Consider the following 25,143-nt stretch of genomic DNA (forward strand, 5'->3'; position numbering starts at 1 on the left):
AATCAAAAGCAGCCCCATAAAAAATTAGCAAGATCAGCTGAGCACAAAAACCTGCTCAAAAACAGGACGAGCAGCAAAAACCACAAAATAAGGAGTCAAAATACACAAAAAGTCAGAGCTCCAACGGCCAAAAAAAAAAGAATTAGCTTTGTTGGCTGTAGAAAGCTAATTCTCACCAGGTATATTATAGAATCAGCGAAGAAGCAACAACCTAAGTAGAAAGTACTTTAATTCCAAGCTTCAAAGTTCTCAAAGAGCTTAGCTAACAGTGAAATACTGAAGGCCAGGCTTAAAGTTCCACAGAAACAGTCATAAATACTATTAACAAACAAGCACAAAGTTAGAAGCATCACAACTACTATGACCATCACACAGAACACAAAAAGCCCACATACTTCGACTTCTTATTATCTCACACAGACTACCACTACAGAAAGCAAAAGAGCTAAAGGCTACTACTGCTGTATTAAGTCTTGATACAGAGCAGTGAGGATTTCCATCAGTGTCACTGAAGAGAAATATGCCTCAATGCAGATTAAGCCAAGAATGATTTGCCTTTCAACTAACCAGATGGCAGCAAAGGCTGCAAAGCAGTATCACGGCTATTGCAGCTAGCTCTTCCATCTGGTTGCAGCAAGCTCGGCACCTCAGACCTTGAGAAGGTCACAGCAACCATCAGCTGCTGTTCCCCATTTCGAAGGGATAACCGAGCTGTGGTCTCCAACAATCATGCTCGATAGAGGATGGTAAAGAGACGGACGGAGATGCTCAATGAGATGGAAGTGATCATTTTCACCTTGTGAATACATGCTGGTCACTTCTGATCTGGATATGCTTGAGCCGCAGCTAGCCGAGTTCGGGTTTCCGCTATCGGATTGAAGAATTTCAGAGCTTGGAGATGTAGCAAGACGAGTCGGTCGCATGCCATTGTTGGGGTTACCAGGCTTGTTCTCAGTTTGAACATTCGCATCTTTCTTTGTATTCAGGAAACGGCCACCGCAGCCTCTTGGACGCCGCATTGCGTGTTGATGGCGCGACTCATGGAGATACGGCTACAAGAAGAGGGAAAACTGAGAGATTAAAATAAAATATTTGGTGAAGGGACCAACATGGTTCTTAGTTGGTCTGTTTGCTCTTAATAAGAGTGAAATATTTAAGTTATATGACTTCCAATCTTTACCTTCCTAATTTTGGTCAGTTTGCTCTTCATCTCTGCTTTTGCACGAGCTTTCCTGCGTCTAACAATGCCGTTGTATTGTTTAGCATTAACATATACGGGTACATCAGCAGTCATATTCAGTGGTAGAAGCATCCGCCCATGCTACATTTAAAAGAAAGAATCATTAGTAACTACTTGACTGAAGCAGGGCCTCATACATGGATACAGTATACAGGACATATGGATATGGGGATATAAAAAAGCAATGGAAAAGTAGAGCACTTGAACGGACGAATATGTTTGAAGATTACATTCAAATATGTTGTGAAGATTACAATTTAACTACTTTTTAGTGGATGTATTGATAAACGGACAGTACATACAGTACGTTAATACAGAGTTTTGAAAAAATAGAACATTGATAAGAAGGAATACTGTGGAGATTATATTTAGAAACATACATATACCCGGAATTTCTGAAAAAAAATCAATACATAAATATTTTTATAATAGTAATGTTTGTATAGACTACCAATCCACCTTGTTGTTGTGCCCATAAAACAAGCAAATTAAAGCTCTCAAACTTCGATTTTTGATATGCAGATTTCAGTGTACACATAGTTTACAATAACAATAGAGAAGAAAGAATTGTGATAATGCTAAAAGAGCACCCGATCATCCTGCACAGTCAGTTTTTTTTTTTTTTTTTTTTTTTTTTTTTTTTAAATTCCAAATTAAACAAACTCATCCTTTCAGATTTTCAAAATGGATAAACTGTTTGATGTCTAATTCTTTTAAAGCACTTGATAGCATTAGGTTTGGTCCTACATCCACAACAACAACAACGTCTTTATCCTACATCTATAGAAACAACAACAACAACATGATTCCTTTTTCTTCATTGCGTCTTGATAAAAGTCAAGTTCTTATTTAAATCTGATAAAAAAAGTTCATTTCTAATACTTTCTATCCTACATCTTATAGTTGAAAATTTTGTTAAGAGTAGAAATATTATTATTATTTTTTTAGAAATATTAATTGTTGATCCTCATTCATAGACTTAAAACTTCTTGGTGGGCATGGGTTTGATCACCACAAGATCAAGCCCAATTTTAGTTCCCCCTTAAATTCATTCCCTATCGAGGGGTATTAGAGAGGATGGTTTGTTTGGGAATAATTGGGATAGAGTGGTCATGCAATTTATGGTTCTCATGAGACTTATATATGGAGTGATTATGTGAGGAGATATTGGTAAGACATCTAAGAATTGAATTCTGACATGAGATAATTGAAAATTATGTTGAAGTAAAAAATACATAAATTAGTTTATCCTCATCCATGGGCTTAAATTTTGGATTTGCAGTTATATCTAGCTCAACCAAATACCCCTTTAATTCACTACCTAACAAAATTTGCATCCAACTCTTCTACAAATTTTTAAATTGAATACACCAAATAAAGTCAGATACAACAATATCCAAGTATCATTAGTCTAATATACCTAACCAATGATATATACACTCGAAAGCAACTTTTCTAGTTTCAAGCATCATAAGTTTGCAAAATTGTTCAACCCAAGAGCATATCAGAGTCCTACAAAATGGAAGGCAGATGGGCCAAATAAAACTTTGTGGGCTCCAAAAATTCACACCTCAGCCTCTTTGCGGACGCTTTTCTTTTCTTTGGGTCGTCGAGGAGAATTTTAACAAGTTCCGAGGCAAATTTTCAGAAGGTAGATTGAGTTTTGAATAGGACATTACCTAGAGATTTCGCCCTCATTTCGCGAGAACTTTATGATCTTAGTTCAGGTTTCCTATAGGCGCAAACCACTATAGTTAATTACCCCTACTGATGGCGAGAGAACTTTCGATTAAGGCTATTAGTTAAACATATATGTAGTATCTGACGTATAGTAGCAGCATGATTATGTATTTGGAATTTAATATTTAAAATTAGAAATTTATCACCTTGCACTTAAAACGGATGGTAAGGGGAGTGATGATAGATCAAAATCAAGATCCCATCATTTTGTCGTCCCGGATCATCATGGTCCCTAATCTATCTAGTTAGAGGAGGTAATCGACACAACTTGACAGAATGATCCTTGTCGGCACACATTGGTTGCTTCATCCAAAGATACCATGTAAACTTAGAATGAATATTTATCTAAGAGGACAAATTTGAATCCACCTTTGCTAACAGAGGACTTTATGCCCCATCAATTATATCCTATTGATTCATTACTCAAGGATTTGATGCCATTGGGGAACATACGTGCTCTGACCATGACCGTAATTTAATGGTGTCATTTGGTGGCAAAACCACCCGATTAGAGAGTCCCGGTCATAACCGTTTACTTGTGGTGTCATTTAAAGGAGAACCACCGGTTAGAGGACACGTGACACGTCCTTATTGGCAGAAGACGGTTTGAAAATGAATCATAATGATATTCTTGACCAGATATTTGTTCTTTGTGAGCTAAAGAGATTTTCATATTTATCCACCTCGGCAAACTATTGCGGAAGATGAATGAGTATTTTTGCTTTAAGTGTTTTGGTGTTTTATTTCAATTTTAAATATTTGTATTATTGAATGTATTTCATGTAAATTTGGGGCATTTTTTGAATGTTTGGGGCTCCCTCTGGTTGAGATTTCAACATGCTATCATTGGGATACTTATGAGAAATTTCACTTTATTAGGTTGGACATTGTTGACTATGTCTACTTACCAATAGAGGAATCAAGTTTGTCGTTGACTTTATACTTTTATTAATGAATTTTCCTTGTTATAAACCTTGAAGGCCTAATATGAACTTGTAAAATAAGCATCTTAGTAGATGTTGTGATTGTATATTTGTTGAATAGTTCGAGCCGTGCTAACTCTTATCTATTCACATAGAAGGATCGAGCTCAAATTTAAGTTCATTTCTTGACCTGCATAGCATCCTCAGACGTCACATATGTACAACATGCTCGCTAGGGCCCATGCGGGTATATACTTTTGCATGTATTTTGCATAATGTGTTTGTGCGACAGTTGCATGTATGCATGTATGTTAGCATATGCATTTGCATATTGCATTATGTGTTTTATATTTTACAAGGTGTATATACATGATATGATTGCATGTTAATGTCAAATCATGGCGTAATGCATTTTATATATTAAATGACATACTTACATGATATGTTTTGCATGTTGTAATGCATGTGGGTTGTCATTTTAAAAGTGTTGACGCCAATTAGCTGCACGAATGATTGTTATTTGAGTGCGCGCAGTATTCTATTTAGAAGCATGTAAACGCCTTCTGCCTACTTGTACGAGTGTTGCGGATCCGGTGGGGTGCCATTACGGGTTGAGTTTCGCTTGTTGCCTATTGTAGGTGAGAAATTAACAAACTTCCAACAGTTGTTCGTAGATAATTGCATTCCTCACAGGCTTCTGTGATTGCTTGTAAATAGCTTGTTGTTTATATGGCAAGTCTACTACCACAACTCGTAGGTACTTACGTTTGTCGCAAATCGACTGCCTTTTGCTTGCAAGGGATTTGTGTATTTGCCTTCCATTAGATGGTTGTTGATTGCAATGGTATTATAACATTCACTACCTGTTGTTGGCTACCATTCTTAGGAATACCACCGTGCATACGACAAATCTTCCGTCGTTGTCAATAGGTGTTAGCATTCATCATATGCTATATGTATATGCCTGCAGGGGGGGTATTATCATTTGAAAGTGAATCTAGTATGTTCATTTGCATGTGAATATTGGCTATTGGATGAGCCTTACTCATCACTGATTTCTTCATGCATTTTGGCCTCCATTGCTTGCAGGGTTTAATACGTTTAACTGTATGTTGATATTGGCTACGGGGTGTCACATTTGTTGAGCGCTTTCTACATTCTATTCATGCACACCATTACATTCAATGTAATCGTCTTGCCTCCCATTATTGCATGCAAGCGAGGTTGTGTTCATTACAAATCTCCCTCCCCACACAAATGAATTATTGTATTTATGCAAGTATTATGTTTGTGTTCATAATCATATGCGAGCAATTGTATTTCGCTGCATGCTCATTGTTCTTTACATGCCACGAGTCATTTATTTGTTCGTTGGCATTCTTTTGGATGATCATGATTATTAGTTCGCATTTGTATTTTATTTATGATTGTGCATCTTTTTTTAAATAATGTCCAGTTCCCTGATGTTCAGTTCAAGTCTGGTCCCCTGCTGTAGTTAAAATTTAGTCCCCTGTTATTCATTTAAGTTTTATGCGTCATCAATCTGAATTTCAGAAGACTCCCAACGTCTCCCCAGTTTAGGAGAAATTTTGGGAGTCTTAGTGTCACAACCCAAGCCAATATGACCTGATATCATACAGCTCATACCGTGTCAATTTGTGACAAGATTGACCCCAAGATCTGATTGGAGAAATACTAAAATAAAACTTCCAATTTATATACTAAACAGAGTCGCTATTGAATGTACTATAAAGTGAAAGAATACTGAATTTCAATATGATTTTCTATATATCATCTAAAAATATATAATCAGAAGGCTATCTACAACAACACTTGGCAATAGAGAGAATAACAAAATAAAAGTCAAGCTTACAAAAATTAAACTAACCAAAATATACGTACAAAACAGATTGGAGCCTGTTATCCAAACTACTCAGATCGCTCCTTACCCTTTCCCAGGCCTGAAAATATAAGAAAAAGCAGGGATGAGCTAACACGGCTCAGTAGGCTATGGCAGCCTAAAACAAAAATCAATAACTAAAATCAAAAGAACTTGAATCATATACTGCCATTGCATACAATTAAACAAAAAATGAAATTAATTAAATTATAAATAAACACTTCATAATGATTATCAAAATAGCTCTTAAGCCCAAACTTTCATACATCTTTGTTACTAAAATCCCACCTCGGTACCCACTGGCACCAGCATAACAGAATCCAACCTTGGTGGCTCACTAGCGTCGGCATCACAACACTTTGGTAACAAAATCCCATCTCGGTCGCCCACTGGCGTGCCAACATCACAATACTTCGATTACAGAATCTCACCTCGATCGTCTACTGACGTTGACATCACAAAACCTAGGTAACATAATCAAACCTTGGTTTCCCACTGGCGTCGACATCACATCACATTTCTTTCATTTCTAATGCATTTCATTAATTAAAGCATAATTAGACTGAATTTAAAAATTACCAAAATGTCCTAACTGTAAACACCAGAAATACTACTGACCAAAAATTCATAATTTCAAAATATAAAAAAATTATCATACATTGTGTAAAACATCATTATAAAGCTTTCATTGAACTAAAACACTATTTTTATATGTCAAAATAAATTTATGAGTAGGCAAAAATCATTGCTTTTTCAAAATTACCCGGCAAAAAATTTCAGAATATACTCAAAATATTCATAATCTCACTCTCTATAACATATAAAAAATTATGTGATAAAAGTTTTATCAAAACAAAGTTATCCTCATTTTTTGTTACAAAAATAGAAATTTGATTGAAAAAATATAAAAATATCAAATTATTGAAATTGAAATAGACAAAACGTAATATACCTCAAGATGAGCAAATATTCCAACTAGGCCGACGGACAAAAATCGTTTATAGCTGCCAAAACCTAGCTTCCTTCCTTCTCTTTCCTTTCTTTCTTCTCAATTTTCCCAAACCCTTCTATGTTAAGGAAAATGAGAGAAAAACTTAGGTATTAAGGCATTTAAGAAAATATATAATGGTTTCAGATTTTTATATAAAATAATAACATAATAATATTATTATAATAAAATTTTCAATATAATTCTTATAAATCCTTTTAGGGCTTCAAAAAATGTATACAAAATATTCAAAAAATAACATTTATTTAAAAATGTTTGGTGAAATCAGTTTACAAAAAGGACACATAACAATCCTGAAACCCCCATTGTACCGACAGGTACTAATTTTTTAAAGAATTTCACCAGCGCACAAAATTTATAAAAAAATTAGTGACACTAAAATACCATAATATATATGTTATGACGAAGACGATTTGTGATTTGAACTTATAATTGCTCCTAAATAAATTCTTGATTTTTATATGTAAAATGGTAATTTTCAAGTTTTTGAGTTATAACACTTAACTTGCCCACCACGTAAGAGAATGACGTGCATGGTCGGTGTCGGGTGACATCGCAGTCGGAGTCTTCAATCCCACCATGCCAGAGAAAGGCGTGCATGGGTCTTCAGAAGTAGCTGTTTGAAAATGCAAATTTTCCTCACAAGCACTGAGACAAGTACACAATACTTAAATTTTATCCCGATACAATAAGAAAAACGTGCAAAAGGCTTACCCGCATCGCCACAAGCGACACACCGGGTTCCCTCCCACCATGCTAGAGAAAAGCGTGCATATGCAGTCCGCCGTTGCGCCACGAGTGTCGAAAATAGGATTTTGGGAGTTTTTTTATTTAGAAATCATTATACCTCAGCAAAGGGGGTCAACAGCGGTGGTGTGATGTCGATGGTAAAAATGCGCACAAAGATCAAGGCACATAATTTTCCTTTTATCTTTTTTAGTATTTTTCTTCTTCCCTTTTGTTGATCCTCTCTCCCTCACTCCTCACATAAGAATTTTTTCCTTTCATATATATATATATATATATAGAGAGAGAGAGAGAGAGAGAGAGAGAGAAGAGAGAGATGAATGCTTTAGAGATAGAGAGAGATGGTTGTTGGAAGGGGTTGAGTGGATTTGTGAGTGGGTTGATTTTTAGTGCTGGTTGGTTCGTTTGCAGTGAACTGCTTGAGTTTTTGGGCTGCTGTGGTATAAGGAAGGGAAGGCAAGTGGTGAAGTTTTGTTAGAATGGGTGGATCGAGAGTAGGTCAAGTTGTAAGGGAGTTTGGTTGCAGGATTTGGCTATGAGGGATTGGATTCATCTAAGAGAAGGTGAGGGCAACAAGTCGACTGTTAGAAGTGTTGTCGAGCGGGTATCAGAGCTCAGGTTGGAGTCGTGAGGTTCTCGACTATGTCAGTTAAATCAAGTGGAGTGGGATAGGTTTGGGATCATGGCTTGCAAGCAGCTTGCAATCGGGAGTTTTAGGAGTGGATCATAGATGGAGCTCGGGGAAGGCCTTCGATCAAGTGAAGAGATCAGGTGGTCTGTAGATGGGTGATTGGGTGTCGAATCGAGAAGAGTAAATCAATCGCAGGAATTGGGGCGACTAGTTCAATCGAGATGGCGCTATGTGGTTTAGATGATAGCAAGTGGAAGAGCTTCAATCGTGAGGGCGACAGATGGAAATTGCGGTTCGGCTCGTTCAGGAGCTTGCGGTTGGGAGATCGGACGCAGGATGTGCTCGCTAACGAAATTAGTGGCTTTAGTAGAGTAAAGAGGTTGCAAGCGTCGAGCGTAGGTGAGGTGAAGTCAAGATCAGAGTTTGAAGGAGAGATCAACACATGAAGCCGTAGGAGATGGAGTTGTGAGTAGCTGCAGGTTGGGTTAAGTGTGAATAGGAGGAAGTAGAAGGTCGAAGACGTTGAGTGGTCGGGCACAACTTTAGTACACGGATGAAGGTCGGGGCTTTGTGTGCGGGAACCTTTAAACATGACTAGATTGGGCTGGGTCAACGGTTGGATTCAGAAGAGGTGGGTTCGAATGGCTGGGAGTAGGTGAGGCCGAACGGGAGAACTGCCTGTGTGCGGGAGGAAGATCGAACAGGGAGTTCTCCAGCGGGGTTGGAGTGTGAGGGAGAAAACGAGCTGCAGGTTGACAAAAACAGGCGGTTGTAGCAGGCGTGGGGAAGATAGGGGATGGGGTAGCCGGCTGTGAAGGATTTGAGCAGAATCCAAGTGGGATTTCGTGTGGAGGTCAACAAACTTTCAGAGATAAGATAGGCATCTACTTCCTTTCATTCATTCACGAAGGTACCAACGTTCCCCCTATTAACTACAATAAACACCCCACAAGTGATCAAGATAAGGGCTTCTGTTTTTCAATTTCAGATCTCCCTTTCTGAAACTCCGCCAGATGATTTTCATAGTTTTTCTTACTTCCAGATTTATCTTTTGTGACTAAGCCATTAGACAGACTTCTTGTGGAACACACTGTCGTGACAAATTCTAACCTTTAAGTGCAATGAGCAGTCCAGAGCTACAGACAAATTCATTAGTTCACTAAATTCGTACTAGGCAGTTTCCAGCATGACAATGTTCAATTCAATTTCAGAAAGGGAAAAAGAAGATAAACATTTTATGGCTAAGCCTTTTCCTTCATCATCCATTATTTACAAAGTAAATTAATGGCCATTAATGATTCAAGGGTCCATTTAACTGTCTTTCATGCACTGTTCTTATAGCTAAGACAGTAGACTTTAAGTCCAATACTCAAGAGTTCCATCCTTCAATTCAGATTCAACAAGAATGCCCTCCATAGGGGCTTGCAGAGTATATCTAAAAAACTGCTAAATTAAATTAACATGTTACATGCTACACGAGTTTGGAAAGCTTTAACCCACAACATCGAAACAAGAAGGTCAAGTCGAATTGTAACCAAAGAAAGGGAGGGTTGTCCTTGCAATTCTATTACTATCACCATGATTAGCAACCATAAAATTACCCAGCAACCATAAAGAACTGTTCCAACATAGTAACATCTTCAGCAATAAACAAAGCTTCAACTTCCTGCACTAAATAACTCGTACTCAACAATAAATTGTATGTCCTAGTTATTTTGCTCAGATGAGAAAAGAAACTTTTTAGATCAGGGAACTTCAACCCACAACATGAAAATTAAAAAGTGAAGTCGAATCTTAACAAAAGGAATGAAGGGCTGTCCTTGCAATTATACTATTATTACCTTTCTCAGGAAACAAAAACTATCCAGAAAGGCAGAAACCATACGAACTCTTCCAACATAGAAACACCTTCTCTAGCTGTCAAAAAGGCCTTCCTCCCCAAAATAATTCCTACTCAACGAGAAATAGTACTTCCTAGTTACTTGGGAGCAGGGGCATAGAAAATCAACGAAGACACCATCATTCCTCAATAAAGGTCGTTTTACCCTCTTGAACTACAGCAACAAAAGGGTATAAAATAAATCATGCATTAACACAAGTTTGAGCGTACACTCAAAGAATAACTCTGGGGATTTAAAGAACTGTGTCTGAATTTAAGAGCAGAACTTGTATACTGTAACTGAGAATGTTCAATCAAAGAACTCAATCTATCAGTCAAAATTGGAGTGGCTTACACTTAATGTCCCTCTAGCCAGGTAATGACCTGACCAAATCGAACTTACAGGTCTAATATCTAGTTTATGTAGTCATAATTATTAAGATGCGGACACTGTGGCCAAAATTAGATCCAGGTTAGCCAACTTGTGGGGCGGGAGCGTTTTACCGATTTGGAGGCCAGCTCCTCTAATTTCATGGAAGCAGAAGCCTCACATTATGGACTATTGATTCAAGATTGCATCACACATTAAATAGTTTTATGTCAATACTATAAAATATAACATGAAGTAGTTCAAGATGTCAAGATGAAGTCAACATCTCATGAGCCGTTGAAATTCTTCCATACAACTAAATATGCTTAAATAAACACGTCTGATAGAAACTGCCATGTGAACATAATCAGGCAGCATTGCATCACAAATGAAATGTACTTGATGAAAGAGAAGATAGTAGGGCAGGGCAAGAGATCCTAACCATTGCTTGAGCTCCATAAGTTGCAAACAGGCCATAGCATTGATCAATGTACGGATAATTTGAGCAAACCTACTCAATAACAGTTGCAACAATCAATCAAATGGTAAAAGTAATTGTGTGCACAGGATTGCAGTGGTGGTTGTGGTGTGCTTAGTTGAGAATTTCGGAAAGGCTGGTGAGGTTGGGTAATAGCAAATAAGGGATGAGCTTACCACTGATTGACCAAGTCCTAGCTCAAAACGGCCCTGAAAGTCAGGTGGGGATTGTAGAGAGATGGTAGTGGAATGTGGCTGATTTTTCTGCCCCTTTCCTGAATCCTTGTCAGAACCAAAAACTTATTAGCATTTGAAAGTAGGTCATCACTAAAAGAAGATCATTAAAACCTCCAATATCGAAAGCAATAACGTCCAAATGAAAAGTTGCACTTGACTTTTCAAATAGGAAAAAAAAAACAAGAATTACATTTCTTAAAGTCATAATGTCCACTCATTACGAACTGAACATGAGCGAGAAAGTAATAAAAGCGATTTGCATTCAGAATCACGTTTTAACATTTTCGTTTCAAAGAATATATATAAAATGTAGCAAGAAGAGGAAATCTGTAGAAGGCAGCATCAAAATGTTAAATAATTGCCTAAGAATCCATGAGGACTGTGACTAGCCAAGGAGACATTCTTATAATGAAATTTCTCACACTTCAAAATATCCTCCATTACTTAAATTATTCAAAATCTAGTTATTTATCCAAAAAATAACTATAGAGTCAAAATGAAGTATCATATAATACCCTTCACATCATGCATTTCAGGAACGGGACACAAGAAGGATGATTAAACTTGCTAAATAAAAAGATAGTCTCTACCACCTTGAATAATGTAATGACTAAGGAAGTTTCAAAATCCCAATATTATTATTTTTCGTTCTAGAAACCTTTATATCCTTAAAAAAAAGGCTTCAGCACCTACATCTTGTCCATCCTTCATTTATTATTCTAAATATTATATTTTCTTTTATTATAAAAAATATCAATAGTTAAAAATTTTATTGTGATATCTGTGAGTTAGCAAAATATATATGCACCACTTTTCCAATAAGTAAAATAAAAATATAAAGTCTTTTTTTCTCTAATTATAATGACATTTGGAGACTATTGAAATCTCAGAAGGCTAAAATCTAAGAGTTTTAAAGTACAAAAGCACAAAAAATCTTAGAAGCCTAAAATCCTAAAGGTTATTTTAGTTCCCTGAAATCTCAGAAGACTAAAAGCCCCAAAAGATACAAGTTACTTTAAAAAATTTTAGAAGGCATAAGCCTCAAAAATTATAACTTTCTTTGATTCTCCAAAAAATCTTACAAACAAAAAAATGCATAAGGTATATTTTTTTATTTTTCAAAAACCTTAATTCCTCAAAAGACACATACTTCTTTTTTGTACTTCAAAACTCTTAAAAGACTAAAACTCTCATAAGTTCTTTTTTTTGGTTCAACAAAAATCTAAAAAAGCCAAAATGCCTTAAAATGTACACATTTTTTTTCATATAAAAAATATAAGATTACTATTATTGTAGATTTTTCAACTTATTCAAAAATCTTAGAAAGCTTTATAATTTATTCTGTTGTGACTGATTATTTCTCAAAGTGGGCTAAAGTCATATCACTGAAAGAAGTCAAAATTAGCCATGTACTGCAATTTCTGAAGGACCATATAGTATACAAATTTGGTGTTCCACGTCGAATTATATCCAATAATGATCATGCTTTTAAAAGTACCAAGCTTAATTAATTTGTTAAAAAATATAGCATTGATTGAAGGTATAATACGCTATACTACCCTCGAGCTAATGGATTGACTGAAGCATTCAAAAAGATATTAGTTCAGTTATTAAAGAAAACTTTAGAGGAGGACAAATGTCAATGGCATGAAAAGTTGGTTGACGCATTGTGGGTCTATCGGATCACATACAGAATTTCAACACAGGCCACTCTGTTTGCTCTAGTGTATGAGGCGGAAGCTGTTTGTCCTTTGGAGGCACAGCTCCCATCTCTCAGAATTGCAATAAATAAAGAAATTACAAGTGAATAAAATGCCCAACTAAGGTCAGATGAGCTTGATGTTTTAGATGAGAAGCATTTGCATGCTTAACAGAACCTCAAGTTGTACCGAGCCTGCATAGCTCAAGCTCATGACAAATTGGTCCATCCTAGAACTTTCAAAGTTGCCAACTTGGTCCTAGTTCTTCGCAGACCGATTCTAGCTCACCATAAAATAGGTGGCAAGTTCGAGCCTACTTGGAAGGCCCCTTTGTGGTCGAAAAGGCCTATCAAGGTGGGTCCTATCAGTTAATTGATTGTAATTGTGAATGTCCTATGTTGCTTATCAATGGACATTTCCTAAAGAAATACTACAATTGATTGTATCCAAATTTCAATTTCAATGAATGAATGTTTCTTCCAAATAGAAATGTTCTTCCCATCCAATTGTGGATTGGGTCAAGATTACCAAAACCTAGGTTCCAAATTTTAAACATTTCATCTTTCCCAAAGAGGAAAATAAAATTAATCTTTCTCCAAATGAATGTTCATGTTCATCTTTCTCCAAAAGGAAGATAATCTTTTCTTTCTCAAAATGAAAGGAAAACAATCATATCTTTCTTCAAAGGAAAGAAAAATTCAAATATTAGTACCAAATACTAAGTGTAGACATCCCAAAATAGGAGTCTTCTAATCAAGCTATGAGTTTAGGTAGAATTCAAACCTTTTAATGTCTCTCCAAGCTCATCTCTCTAGATCTTGTTCTATCCAAATTGAACATCAATAGATCTATCCAAATCTAGACTTTAGTAGTTTTCAAAAAACCCGTTAGTCTTGCCAATTTTAAGGTTTATCTAGTCAAAATAGTTAACATTTGCACCAAATATCCCTAAGGCTCAGGTAGTAGCCAGATACCCTTTGCCTTAACCTCTTTTGAGTTTTATCTTACCCAAATAAGGTGGACTCTATCTCTAATTGGTTGCCAAAATATTTAGAACCTCCCAATAGGTGCTAAATGCCTTTTTGACCTTTAAGAAATATCAAATGTTCCTAACCCTTTCAAGTGATAGCCAAAATATCCTTGGAAACTTTGTAGGTGGTAACCAACATACCCCTAAACTTTTAGGAGATAGCAAAATATCCCTAAAACTTTTTTTTTAAGATATCAAATATCTCTAAATCCTTCTCAAATGATAGCCAAAATTATCCTTAAACTTATAGGTGGTAGCCAAAATACCCCTAGCCTTTTAGTTAATAGAAAAATATCTCTAAACTCTTGTAGAAGTTATCAAATTTCTTCTATCAAAACCCAAATTCTTTCTTGGAATACCAAACATTTCTAGAATTCTCTTTTAGAAGTTGTCAAACTACTTCTAATCAATCCAAATCTTTATTGAGATACTAAATATCTCCATAATTCTCCTTAGAAGTTGTCAAAATACTTCTATTCATATCAAATTCTCTCTAAAGAAATCAAAAATCTTTAGGTTTCTCTTTAAAAGCCACCAAAATGCTTCTAAATTTCTCTTTCAAGAGTAATCTAAGACTTTTTCCTTAAGGCGATATAAAGAAATCTCCTTATCTTTGTAGAGCTTGTCTGAATCCAGGTTTAAGCATCTATAAATCTCTCTCTTTCCCTTCTAAATCATTCCCTATTTGGTTTGGAAGATCTCTTTTGGCTATTATTGATCAACGCCAATATATGTGGCGTACTTCTATTCGTCCGCTACATATATGGTCTTTTTGTTGACGTATATTTTCAAGTCCAGCCCGACTGGGCTCGATCACGCTCGATTGACACAATCGACCATCGTTAAGTATAAGTTTATCTAAATTGAACCCTAACTAAATCCTTTAATTTTATAAAATTAAAATCAAATTGATAGAATCAACCCAAAATCGATTCGAATCGAATCCATTTGAGCCTCGTAGAACGAAATTCGACGCAATTTGGTGCCGATTCGAGCCCAATTTTAAAAAATTGACTCGATTGGATCCAAACGGACCCGAATCGACCCAAATCAATTCGGAAATAGTTTCTTGAATCTAGAAAGCAATGTTTTAAAAATCGGACTGGACCGGTCGGTTCAACTGGTTGAACCGTGAACGGGTCCACCGGCCAGTCGAAAATTTTGTAAAAACTACTTTAGACATGAACCAGTTTGTTGTTTTTGTTAAATTTGATAAATTTTAAAACTCCTTCAAAATGTTAAATTGGTTATATTCAATGGATATAATTAAAAACTCCTCCAAAATGTTAAATTGGTTGTTTTTGTTCGAGGTTGTTATTTAATATATTTTTCATAAGTTTTCCTAATCACTTGACATATCCTCTTTAACATGTTAATGATATAATACCTAAATTTCAAATAGGTAAGAAGAAAATTTGTTCTTAAAATTTTTGTTGACTCGATTTTTGAATCAAGTTGACACAATTTAATTAAATCCAATTCCAATTCCAATTCAACTTATGACCTGAGACAACCCATTGAATCAATTTGACTAATCAACTCAAATTCGACACAATTTTTTATCTGAGGCAAGTCAATTTGAGTTAATAGAATCAAACAATTCTATTTAATAGAAAATATTTGTTTGATTCAGCCTTAAATTTGATAATCAAGTTGAATCTAATCAAATTGAGTCAAATCGAGTCAACTTGAATTGAATCTAGTTGAAATGAGTTAAATTAAACATAATTGAGTTAACATAAACTTAATCAAGTCTAATTGAAGTAATCGAGTCACATTGCGTCAAATCAAACCAAATTGAGCTTAAATTAGCCTAGTTGATTAGCCTAGTTGGTTCAGCCCACCGCCACATTAAACATTTAAATATCTTGCTTTGGCTTTTATTAAATGTCTAAAGCTTGGATTATGAATCTAGCCGTTGTAAACGAAGGCACTAGGCTGGTGATCACTGAACATTAGCTTCAGTAAGCTAAAACTCTTGAAACTTAAGAAATTTAGGTATATCGACCTTCGTGGTTATGTGTCAATCCCCTGCAACTCTAGGTCCGATTAGATAACCCTTGTTGCATTGTTTAACCCACAACCATGCTGCCCACCTTCATATATGAAAATCCAATGATTTCTCATGAATAGTTCTTACTTAAGAACCTAAGCAAGCGTAAGATGGAATGTTGGATGTTGATTTTGGTTTTGATATTCTGTATGCATGAAATTTGTGTTCATATTGAATCCATTCATTCATTAATATCAAATCCTGGGTTCAAATAGCCCATCATACTAGCTAGCTAATATCCAATAGAATCATATCAAAAACATACAAACATACAAGAATACAATGTCTATGTTTTATAAATAAGCTTCAATATGTATTATATAAGTCACCATAATAATTATAACTTGTATAGCCAATATGATTTACAATATAAATATCATGTGTTGCATTTAGTATAACTGATATGTATGAATTAAATTCTCTACAACAGAAAACTCATTAATGGACAAGGGCAAATGCAATAATAAATCAACGTGATGTTGCATCTACTATATGATACCAACATAATGAATAATAACAAAATCTATAGCATATGCAAAATTACAAATGAAGTTGAAAGCAAGACTGATAACCTATAATATTCATAATCCTAGCATGAGTAACAATGATAACTCCCCAAATAAAGAAGACTATGTTTATCCCTTAATAAATAATAATTATTTACAGTGGTCAGCACAAATCCAAATTCGATTACATATCGCATGCTTTTACCAGTCCTCCAAGAAGCGAAACCAAACAATTATAAATACGTAGTTTGAGACATTAACATTGTTATCCACATCAAGCTACTTAGACAACTCTAAGTAACATGATCTAACTTGCAGTCCAAGTAGTCACATTAACTGGACTAAAAATAGAAGATCCCTGTTAAAGGGAATTATTGTTTTTGTTATGTTTTCCTTAAAAATCTCTGTTTTAGTTATTGTACAACGCTTTCCAAGAAAAAAGTGCTGAAATTTTGAAAAAGCACCTAGCGCAACCGTGCTGCATAATCAAGCGCCGCAGCTCTCAACACCTCTCCGACGCTGCAGCGCCATCAAAGACACTGCAACGCTCAAGTCTTTGGAATTTTTGCAATTAATTCAATGTCGCGGTGTCGCCTAAGGGTATGAGTCAAGCTGGCTCAAGCTCGGCTTGTGAGCTCGACTCGATAATGAGCTCACAAGCCGAGCTTATCGAACTGTGAGCTCGAGTTAAAACTCAAGCTCCTCTACTAAATGAGCTCAATTTCGAGCTTGATGAGTCTTAGCTCATGATTTCGTGAGCTGCCTCGTAACAATATGACTGATATAATTTTTTTATTAGCTAATTCTTTTTTCTCTTAACAAAAGTTGTTATTACAGCTAGGATTTGAAAATAATAATAATCTTCTAGACAAAAAGCTGCCTAGTTGTAATGGTTCCCAATATTACCTTACGCATAACCACCTAGCATTAATGAAACTGCAGCAGTTTGCTTTTGAGAAAATAAATTGCAACAGTTTTAAAAGAAGAATAAGCAAAAAGACTTGTGATTCCCTAAAAACAAAATAAAAAAACCAATAACTTTCTTCTCTTCTCAGGCTATAGCCAAGCAACCTTCTTCTTCTCTGATACACTATGTTGCACCGATACGGATACGGCGACACGGATACAACACGATACGGATATGTGACACGTCAATTCTTAAAAATACGGGATAAGGGTACGGCGCAGACACAGCATTATAATTTATAAATCATACATAAAAATTAAGAAAGCAATCAAAACATAATATTTAAAATTACAAAAAAAAAGCAACATCATTTGTAGCCTTGTAGCTTATAAAATTAAAATAAAAGTAAGCATTAAATGTCTAGTACAACAACAAAAGCATAAACATAAATTGTCTAGCACATGAAGTTTCAACTATTTAATAAAAGAAATGATATAATTAGCTCTTGAGTAGTTTGTCTTTGAACTTCTATATCATCTTCAATAAATATCATAGCTTCTAATTCAGGCTCATCAAGTGAAAGATTAGCAATTTCTAATATTCTCATATCATCAAGAGACTCAAATCCATCTCGAAAATGAGAGAACCTCGCTTACAACCGCGGAAGTAAATATGACGCGTCTTTTTTCAGATTTTTTTTTTCAACGGAGACGTGTTCTTTTGAAATTAAATAGTATTTTAATTGGATACGGATTTGTCGTATCCGACACGTATCGGTGCCTTAACGGAGGCGTATCCATGTATCAGTGTATCGGATACGGCATGCCTTCATAAATAGGTGTATCGGTGCAAAATAGTTGACACACATGATCTTCCTCTTTGTCAATGAAGCCGGGATCTCACAAGCTGCTCGCGAGCCCATTTTTACCACCACAAGCCGAGCTTGAGCTCGACTTGAGTACGAGCTCATGAATTGGTTGCTGAGTAGCTCGAGTTAGGCATGACTCGAGCTTGACTCGACTTATTAACACCCCTAACGTCGCCTCATCAAGCGCCGCACTTTCAACACAATATCAGAGGCCACAGAGATAAGGAAGAACATTATGATGCTCTCTTCTTTGGAGTTTTGCAAAATAATTCAGCACCGCAGCACCAACATACCATAGTGTCGCAACGCCAAATAGTCCCAACGCTACGACGCCATTGTTGGGACGATTACATGATGAAATGAAACATTAATTCAGACCCAAAGCCGCAGCACTAGTTCACTTCTTCAACGTCGCAATGCGAACTTTTGTGGCGCTAGAGTCAGTTAATATACTTAATATAAATAGTTTTTGGCCGAAGTTGTGAGGGAGGTCTAGTAGTTTATTGTGCAAAAAAGTGTGTAAAAGTCATTGGAGAGTGTAAGAGTGGGAGTACTTAAGGGAAGAGCATTCGAAGAGAGAAAAGTGTTTGTAATCCATTGTAAAGTCGCTTATGAGTGACATCTTAGTTCTTACTAACTCTCTCAATTGTATCTTATTTTTTCTTATTTTAATGAAAACTATTTGGTGTATTTTTAATGTCATTGCTAGCAAAATTCTTTATTCTAGAACTGTGATGAGTGATAAAGTATGATTTACCTAAGTAGACTTTAGTTCTTGCAATGTTTAATATTGTTTTCAATTCCCTCAAACTTAATTAATTATTGCACTGGTCATGCTCTAATTTAAAATCTAATGTGACTTGTTACCTCAATAGAGAAATAAGGGAACAAATAAGAGATTTGAAATTGAACGCTACCATGCCTAGACATAAGATGGCTATGGTTTTGAATTATAAGGAGATATAACAATTATAGTTGAGTGAAAACTTTGCTTCAAACTATTACAAGCTCAACAGAGATCTAAAAGTAAATTTGCTCTTATTCACAATATACAACTGGAGAGTCAAACTTAGGTAAAAATGTGTTTCATCACTACCATAGATTCATGACACTTTCATAAATTGAATTTGTATTTCACTAATTGCAGTTGGAATTTTAGAGAACTCAATTTTAAATTAGGATTGGTAGGATAAATATCATGATTTCCATCAACTGCACTAGGGTAATATTAGGATAGTTCAAGTTCAAGTTCAAGTTCTCGTAGGATCAACACTCAACTCACTCTTTATTACTTGATCGGCACATGCACTTGCATTTAATTCAGTCTTTGTTTATTTCTGAGCTTATCATATCTTATATTGCATGCAAAGAAGCTATATCAATCCATCGCAAACAAAATTCATATTTATAAGATGATTACAATATATTATCAAAATATGAGTTATAATCACCTAATCTAAATAAGAATTAATTAACTAAGCCTTTAAACAAGATCATGGAAGAAAGTAGATGCAAGGAAAATCAAGAGGCTTATAAAAATAGTAGGTTTTCTTAATGGCGGCCTTCGATCAAAGGAGAAAGTAGGAAAACTCTTAACAAACCCTCGATTCAAGAAAAAGAAGGCGACGAATGGCTGCAAGAGGAGTGAGTCGAGGGTCGAGGATCTTCTATAACGATAGCAGCAATAGACAAAGTCAAAGAGGAAGGAGAGGGGAGAAGTTTAGTAGCTAGGGCTTCAAAAGAAGGGAGAAGGTGCTCTGCGGCTGTGAAGAGGAAAATATGAATAGCATTAGAGCGACACCATATATTCGTTTCCTTAAATCAACCAGAGTCGAAGGCAGCAGAATCATATAAGGAGGCAAAAACTGTGTGATTCACATGATTGGAGAAAGGGGGTGGAGAGAGAGAGAGAGAAAGAGAGAGAGAGAGAGAAGTGCAAGGCGTCGCATGATAACTAAGATATAGGAAGTTCTATGAGTTTTCCTTCCATTTTGTACACCTCTTGTGGTTTTATCAGTATTAGATCAAATCATCTCTCCTATTCCTAGATGTAGTCAAGCTTAGTTGCAGTTGGACCATGTTAACTTTCATGTTTTTGTATTGTACTTTTCTTTTTTCTATTTTTAGCTTGACACATCATTTCAATACTAGTGATGCTTTAGCTTCAAATTTTTTGGCAACCTCAATAAATTACCCTTCTTCATGAGCAACTATCCTTCCATTTTTCTTCATTCATAAAGCCCTTCAAGTAACACTTAAACCTAATTTCCATCACCTCATCATTGAATGGAAAAGTGTGTTCCCTCGCTGACACAAAGTTGCTTTCATTTTGAATTGTTGTTTTGTACATGTTCATACTTCTATGAGGATGGAACTATAGTAGTAATAGTTACAATTTCAACAATCAGTGCTGAGGCCCACTATGAATAGAGGTGTAAATGAAGAAAAATAGACCGAATTTTGAGGTACTGTGTGAGAAAAAGTAGATAGAATTTGGTAGATTTTACATTATTTTGTTTTGCTTTACTTTAACCGCCACTATGAATGGAAAAAGGACTGGCAAAGCTATTATTTTATTTCATGATTTTGCACATAGATGTGCCCTTCCAGTATTCTTACTTTTCAGGACCACCTTCCCCTCCTATTTTAGGTTCTTATGCCTAAACAAAGAAAATGCTTACTTATTGTTCGTAGGTCCAATCATGGAAAACAGACCATGCAATAAGGAGCTTGTCTATTTGTCCTTCGCATGGCTCCTTCAACCAAGGCTTCTAGTCCTTCCTTTCAAAGGATTCTGTGAATCCTTCTTAGCATGCCCATGTAAAACATGTGATACTTAAAAATGACAATCAGAACTCTTTGCAAAAGGAAAATAATCGTTGACATTAAATTTTTTATTTGCATAAATCAATTGCATATCACCTCTGCCCATTAACATCTAAACTCCTAAAGTACATTAGAATTTTTTACAGGCAAAAGTACTCAGTTCTTTTAGTTCTTTTCTCGTTAAAATAACACTTCACATGTCCATATGTTCCCTACAAAGACAAAGAATACTACAACTTATATCTTAGTTCCTCATAATGGATAAGATTTGCTTGAGCTTGTTGTTGTTATGTGAAAATTGTTCCTTAATAATTTTGAAAGACCATAATTTTCAAGTTAAAATGTCAGAACAACATGGTCACACAACAAAGAAGGCACAGTTTTGAAAGAACAATCATTAGCAAATCTCTACCTATTGCAACTATATCGGTAGATTATGACACTAAGCTAGTAGAACACAGCATGAACGCACAGTGCAAGATAAACAAGGTAGGAATTTTTATCCTTCTTGACCGTCAAGTGATCACTTGTAGTGATTGCTAAACCAATTCCTTACCGGAGGTGGATGATTATTCACTCCATAAGAGGGCTTATTCAACCCAATCATAACATGTAATACTTAAAATTGAATGCGCTCTATATCCTGGAAAAAGGATGCACCATACAATTGGGAGACAAGTAATGACACTGATGATGACAAAGAATTTATGTTTTCTCTTTCAATTTGAAGGTGGTAGATTATCTTTAGACAAATCTATCAAGGACAAAGTCATCCCCAATAAAGAACTGCATTTTTAAATGTTTCTCATAGATCTTAGACATAGATAGGTAAATTATCTCACCAAGTGCTGCAGAACTCATTTCCTTTCTAAAAACTTAGAGAAATCAGACAAAACTTTTGAAGGACAAAGCAAAATATGAAAATAATAATAATTTGAGACCAATAATCACATTTAGAACTACCAAAATTGACTTTGTCCATTTAAAACTTCAAAATTATATGATTCATTCCATGCCACTTACAGAGGCAACAAAAGCTATTGACCGCAAAGACACGTCATTGGATTTATTTAAGGAAAAAGGAGAAAAAAACAAGCACAAAAGGACCTTCGTAGCTATAGAAATAGTTAAAAGCATTGATACCCGGAATAATCTGGAACTTGGCAGAATCACCACATCCATTCCCTTTCTCTTCTATTTGCTGACCTGAACCCAATCTTTGATCAACAGCATGGTGCACTTGCCCGGAAGCACAAGTTAATGAGGTGTCTCCCTTCGTGTGTTCCCCAGACAAATTCTTGAATTGACTGAAGGGTTCCCCATAGAGTGGCTGAGATCCAATCCACCATGGAGCCAAAGATGTCTGGGCAGGCTGACCAAGAGAAGTCTGGCTGACACTGCTAGTGTTCTTAAAGCAAACCATATTCTGCATCTTACAAACCCTCCGAAGCACAAATGGAATGTTCTGGACATTTAGCACAAATATCGGACATCAGATCAGTAAAGAGAGATTAATCAAGCAAACGGGCCACATGAATCAAATGCTGTCCATATGGAAACCCATCAAATATCCATGATTTATGAACCATAAACTTAAATAAAAGGCCAATAAATGAACTTTACAGTTGAAACTCTCAGATATTTCCATTAGAACACTGGAAAACGAGTCAAATACTCAAATTAGAAGAACAATGAATAGCAAACAACCAAGAAAACACAAAAAAAGGAAGATTCTGCTGCAGATGAAGATCAAATGGCAGAGAAATGCGAGATTCAAGTAATTTGAAAATTATGCAACTATCTTCAATTCCGAAACCACAAAAAGGGAAATCTTTCAATGAACATTATCCTTCCAAGGGCACGCCTAAAAAAAACACCTCCCCCATTTCACAACTAATCTTCATCACAACAAATAAAGCAACAACCCCCGAAAAGAAACCTAAATGAAAAATAAAAAGCAAGTAAATCATCCAAGTCAGCTCTCTACCTGAAAAATCAAAAAAAAAAAAAAAAAATCAAACAAAACAAGGAACCCCAAAGGAGCAAAATAAAAAAGTTCGAAGAATCTGATCAACATAAAGTAGACAGAAAAGAAACCATCTCAAAGGCTTGGATTTTGGGTTCACCAAAGACAGAAAGAGTACAAAGATGCTAAAGATAACTCACATTCCAGTACCTGAAGCTGCAGCCCAGTACCAAGTGAGACAACCGAAGAAGAAGGACAGCAAAACCAATAGGATTATAAGTAGGCAAAGAGAAAAAGGGGAGAGGAGGAGAGAAAACACAAGGAATACGTGCCGGAATGTGTAATGAGGAGAGACAGGAGGCCTCCGCCAATCGCAGAGCCTTTCAAGCCCAAATCCACTGCTATTTTATTTTCTCTCTCTTCCTTTCCTCTGGAATTTTTAAAGAGCTCAAGTTGCGGGTTGTGGGGTTTTTTAAACTCCCTGGAATTAAATAATTAATGGGGGGTACAGAAAGAGAAGGCAAAAAAAATTAAAAATCATAGTTGAGCACCATCCTATAATTGGAGCTTAATATCTCTTTTTTTCTTTTTCTCTTTCTTTTTCAAAATTATTTATAATTAAAATTTTAATCTTTTATATCTCATAATACCTATCTTATTTATATTTTAATTTGGATAAATATTTTTTAAAAATTTTTTAACAAAATATTCCTATTAAGATATGGGTTTCGTTCGATATAATTTTTTGTCACTATTTTTTAGTTTAAGAATTTTTTACATTAAAAAATTGTTTTAAAAAATAGTAAGAAACATGTTTCAAACGGAATCTTAATCAATTATATTCATAAATTACTAATTAAAAAACTAATAGCCTCTGAAAGTGGAACGAGCCTGATTCAAACACATATTCAAACCAACTTCGTCCATACACTACCTCCACTCCGATAAGAACCTCAAAAACTATGACTCTTGGGCCGTCTTTACTAGAACTGATTATTCTTTACGGAGTCCTGATCCAGAGTTGTTTCTGGACTGTGAGTGTACACAGTATATATACATTTATTTCTTTTATTTTTTAAAATAAAATATTGAGTAAAGATGATGGGTTCTGTATAAAAATAATGTACTACTCAAAATTATGAAAATCGGACTAGACAACTATATGATGTAATAATTGAGAAATCTTCATTCATTAATGTTGAAAATATTCCAAATAAAAATTCAATAATTTCTTAATATGATATATGTTTAAAGATGACTGTTAAGATCAGAATAGACTAATAACTCAAAATTATTTTGTAGTGATAATGATGTTAAGTAGTACTTTAGATTTTATTCCAATTCAATAGCATTCAATTATTTTATTGCACTAATAAAAAAAATTAGTCCTTAAAATGTAGGGAAAGTTTAATTAAGAGACATGTCAAATTATGCATGCCAAAGTAGTGAAAGGCTCAACCAAATCATTGAAGTAATGAGAATAAAGATAAGATTTCTCTCATCTTTTGCAACCAATCCAGTTTTTGAAAATGTCAAATGGGGTGAAACAGCCAACATATCCAGCAAGAAATCATCCCAGGCATCACAGTAACAGTCTTTAACATCAGTGTGAAGATGTTTAACTTGCTCAACAGAAAACCAAAGATTTTAGAAGAATCTAAAATTTTAGGGTTAAAAAAAACTTGCCTCACACTGTCAATAGAATAGAGAAGAAGTGAGGATGATGCCAAAGAAGAATACTATGTGTTGGGGAGGTGAGCTCATCATCATCGAGTTTGCGAATCACCAATGGCAGCAACACCTAGTGCTAGCAGAAAAGATGAACAGGATGGCACACACGAACTCGCAAGCGAGTGAAATGAATTATGACATGGGAGGGGATCGAACATCATTAAGTTATTTTCTCGAGTTTACTCATTAATCGTTGGATCTAAAATTGATGGCTCAAACCCACCATTTTTTGAACCGTGCGGCTCTTAAGAACTGATGTTGGTTCTACGATTCGTCGGTCCGACCAACCGGACAAGAGGTTTTTGCCTGATTTGATTCGAAACATGTTCTAAGGGTTAATCAAACCAGCCGCCCAACCGATTGAACCAACTGGTCTGGTTCGATTTTTAAAACCATGCTACTA

General features: G+C 35.4%; 1 protein-coding gene across 3 annotated transcripts; it reads right to left on the reverse strand.

The window, feature by feature from the left end:
• Positions 1–201: 201 nt before the first annotated feature.
• LOC110113295 (nuclear transcription factor Y subunit A-10) lies at positions 202–23,456 on the reverse strand. 3 transcript variants are annotated; one of them, XM_020845809.2, is made up of 6 exons: positions 23,220–23,456; positions 22,187–22,508; positions 11,094–11,191; positions 10,882–10,950; positions 1,181–1,321; positions 202–1,052 (listed from the first exon to the last, which is right to left on the reverse strand). In XM_020845809.2, the coding sequence occupies exons 2-6, from the start codon at positions 22,473–22,475 to the stop codon at positions 648–650; spliced, it is 1,002 nt and encodes a 333-aa protein (XP_020701468.1). In that variant the 5' UTR covers positions 22,476–22,508; positions 23,220–23,456; the 3' UTR covers positions 202–647. The 3 variants fall into 3 exon arrangements, with proteins under 3 accessions (XP_020701468.1, XP_020701467.1, XP_020701469.1); XM_020845808.2 differs by having other exon boundaries at positions 23,210–23,456; XM_020845810.2 differs by lacking the exon at positions 23,220–23,456 and having other exon boundaries at positions 11,094–11,198; positions 22,187–22,367.
• Positions 23,457–25,143: the final 1,687 nt, after the last annotated feature.

This window comes from Dendrobium catenatum, unplaced genomic scaffold (genome assembly GCF_001605985.2).
Source record: "Dendrobium catenatum unplaced genomic scaffold, ASM160598v2 fragScaff_scaffold_920, whole genome shotgun sequence".
Taxonomy (NCBI): domain Eukaryota; kingdom Viridiplantae; phylum Streptophyta; class Magnoliopsida; order Asparagales; family Orchidaceae; genus Dendrobium; species Dendrobium catenatum.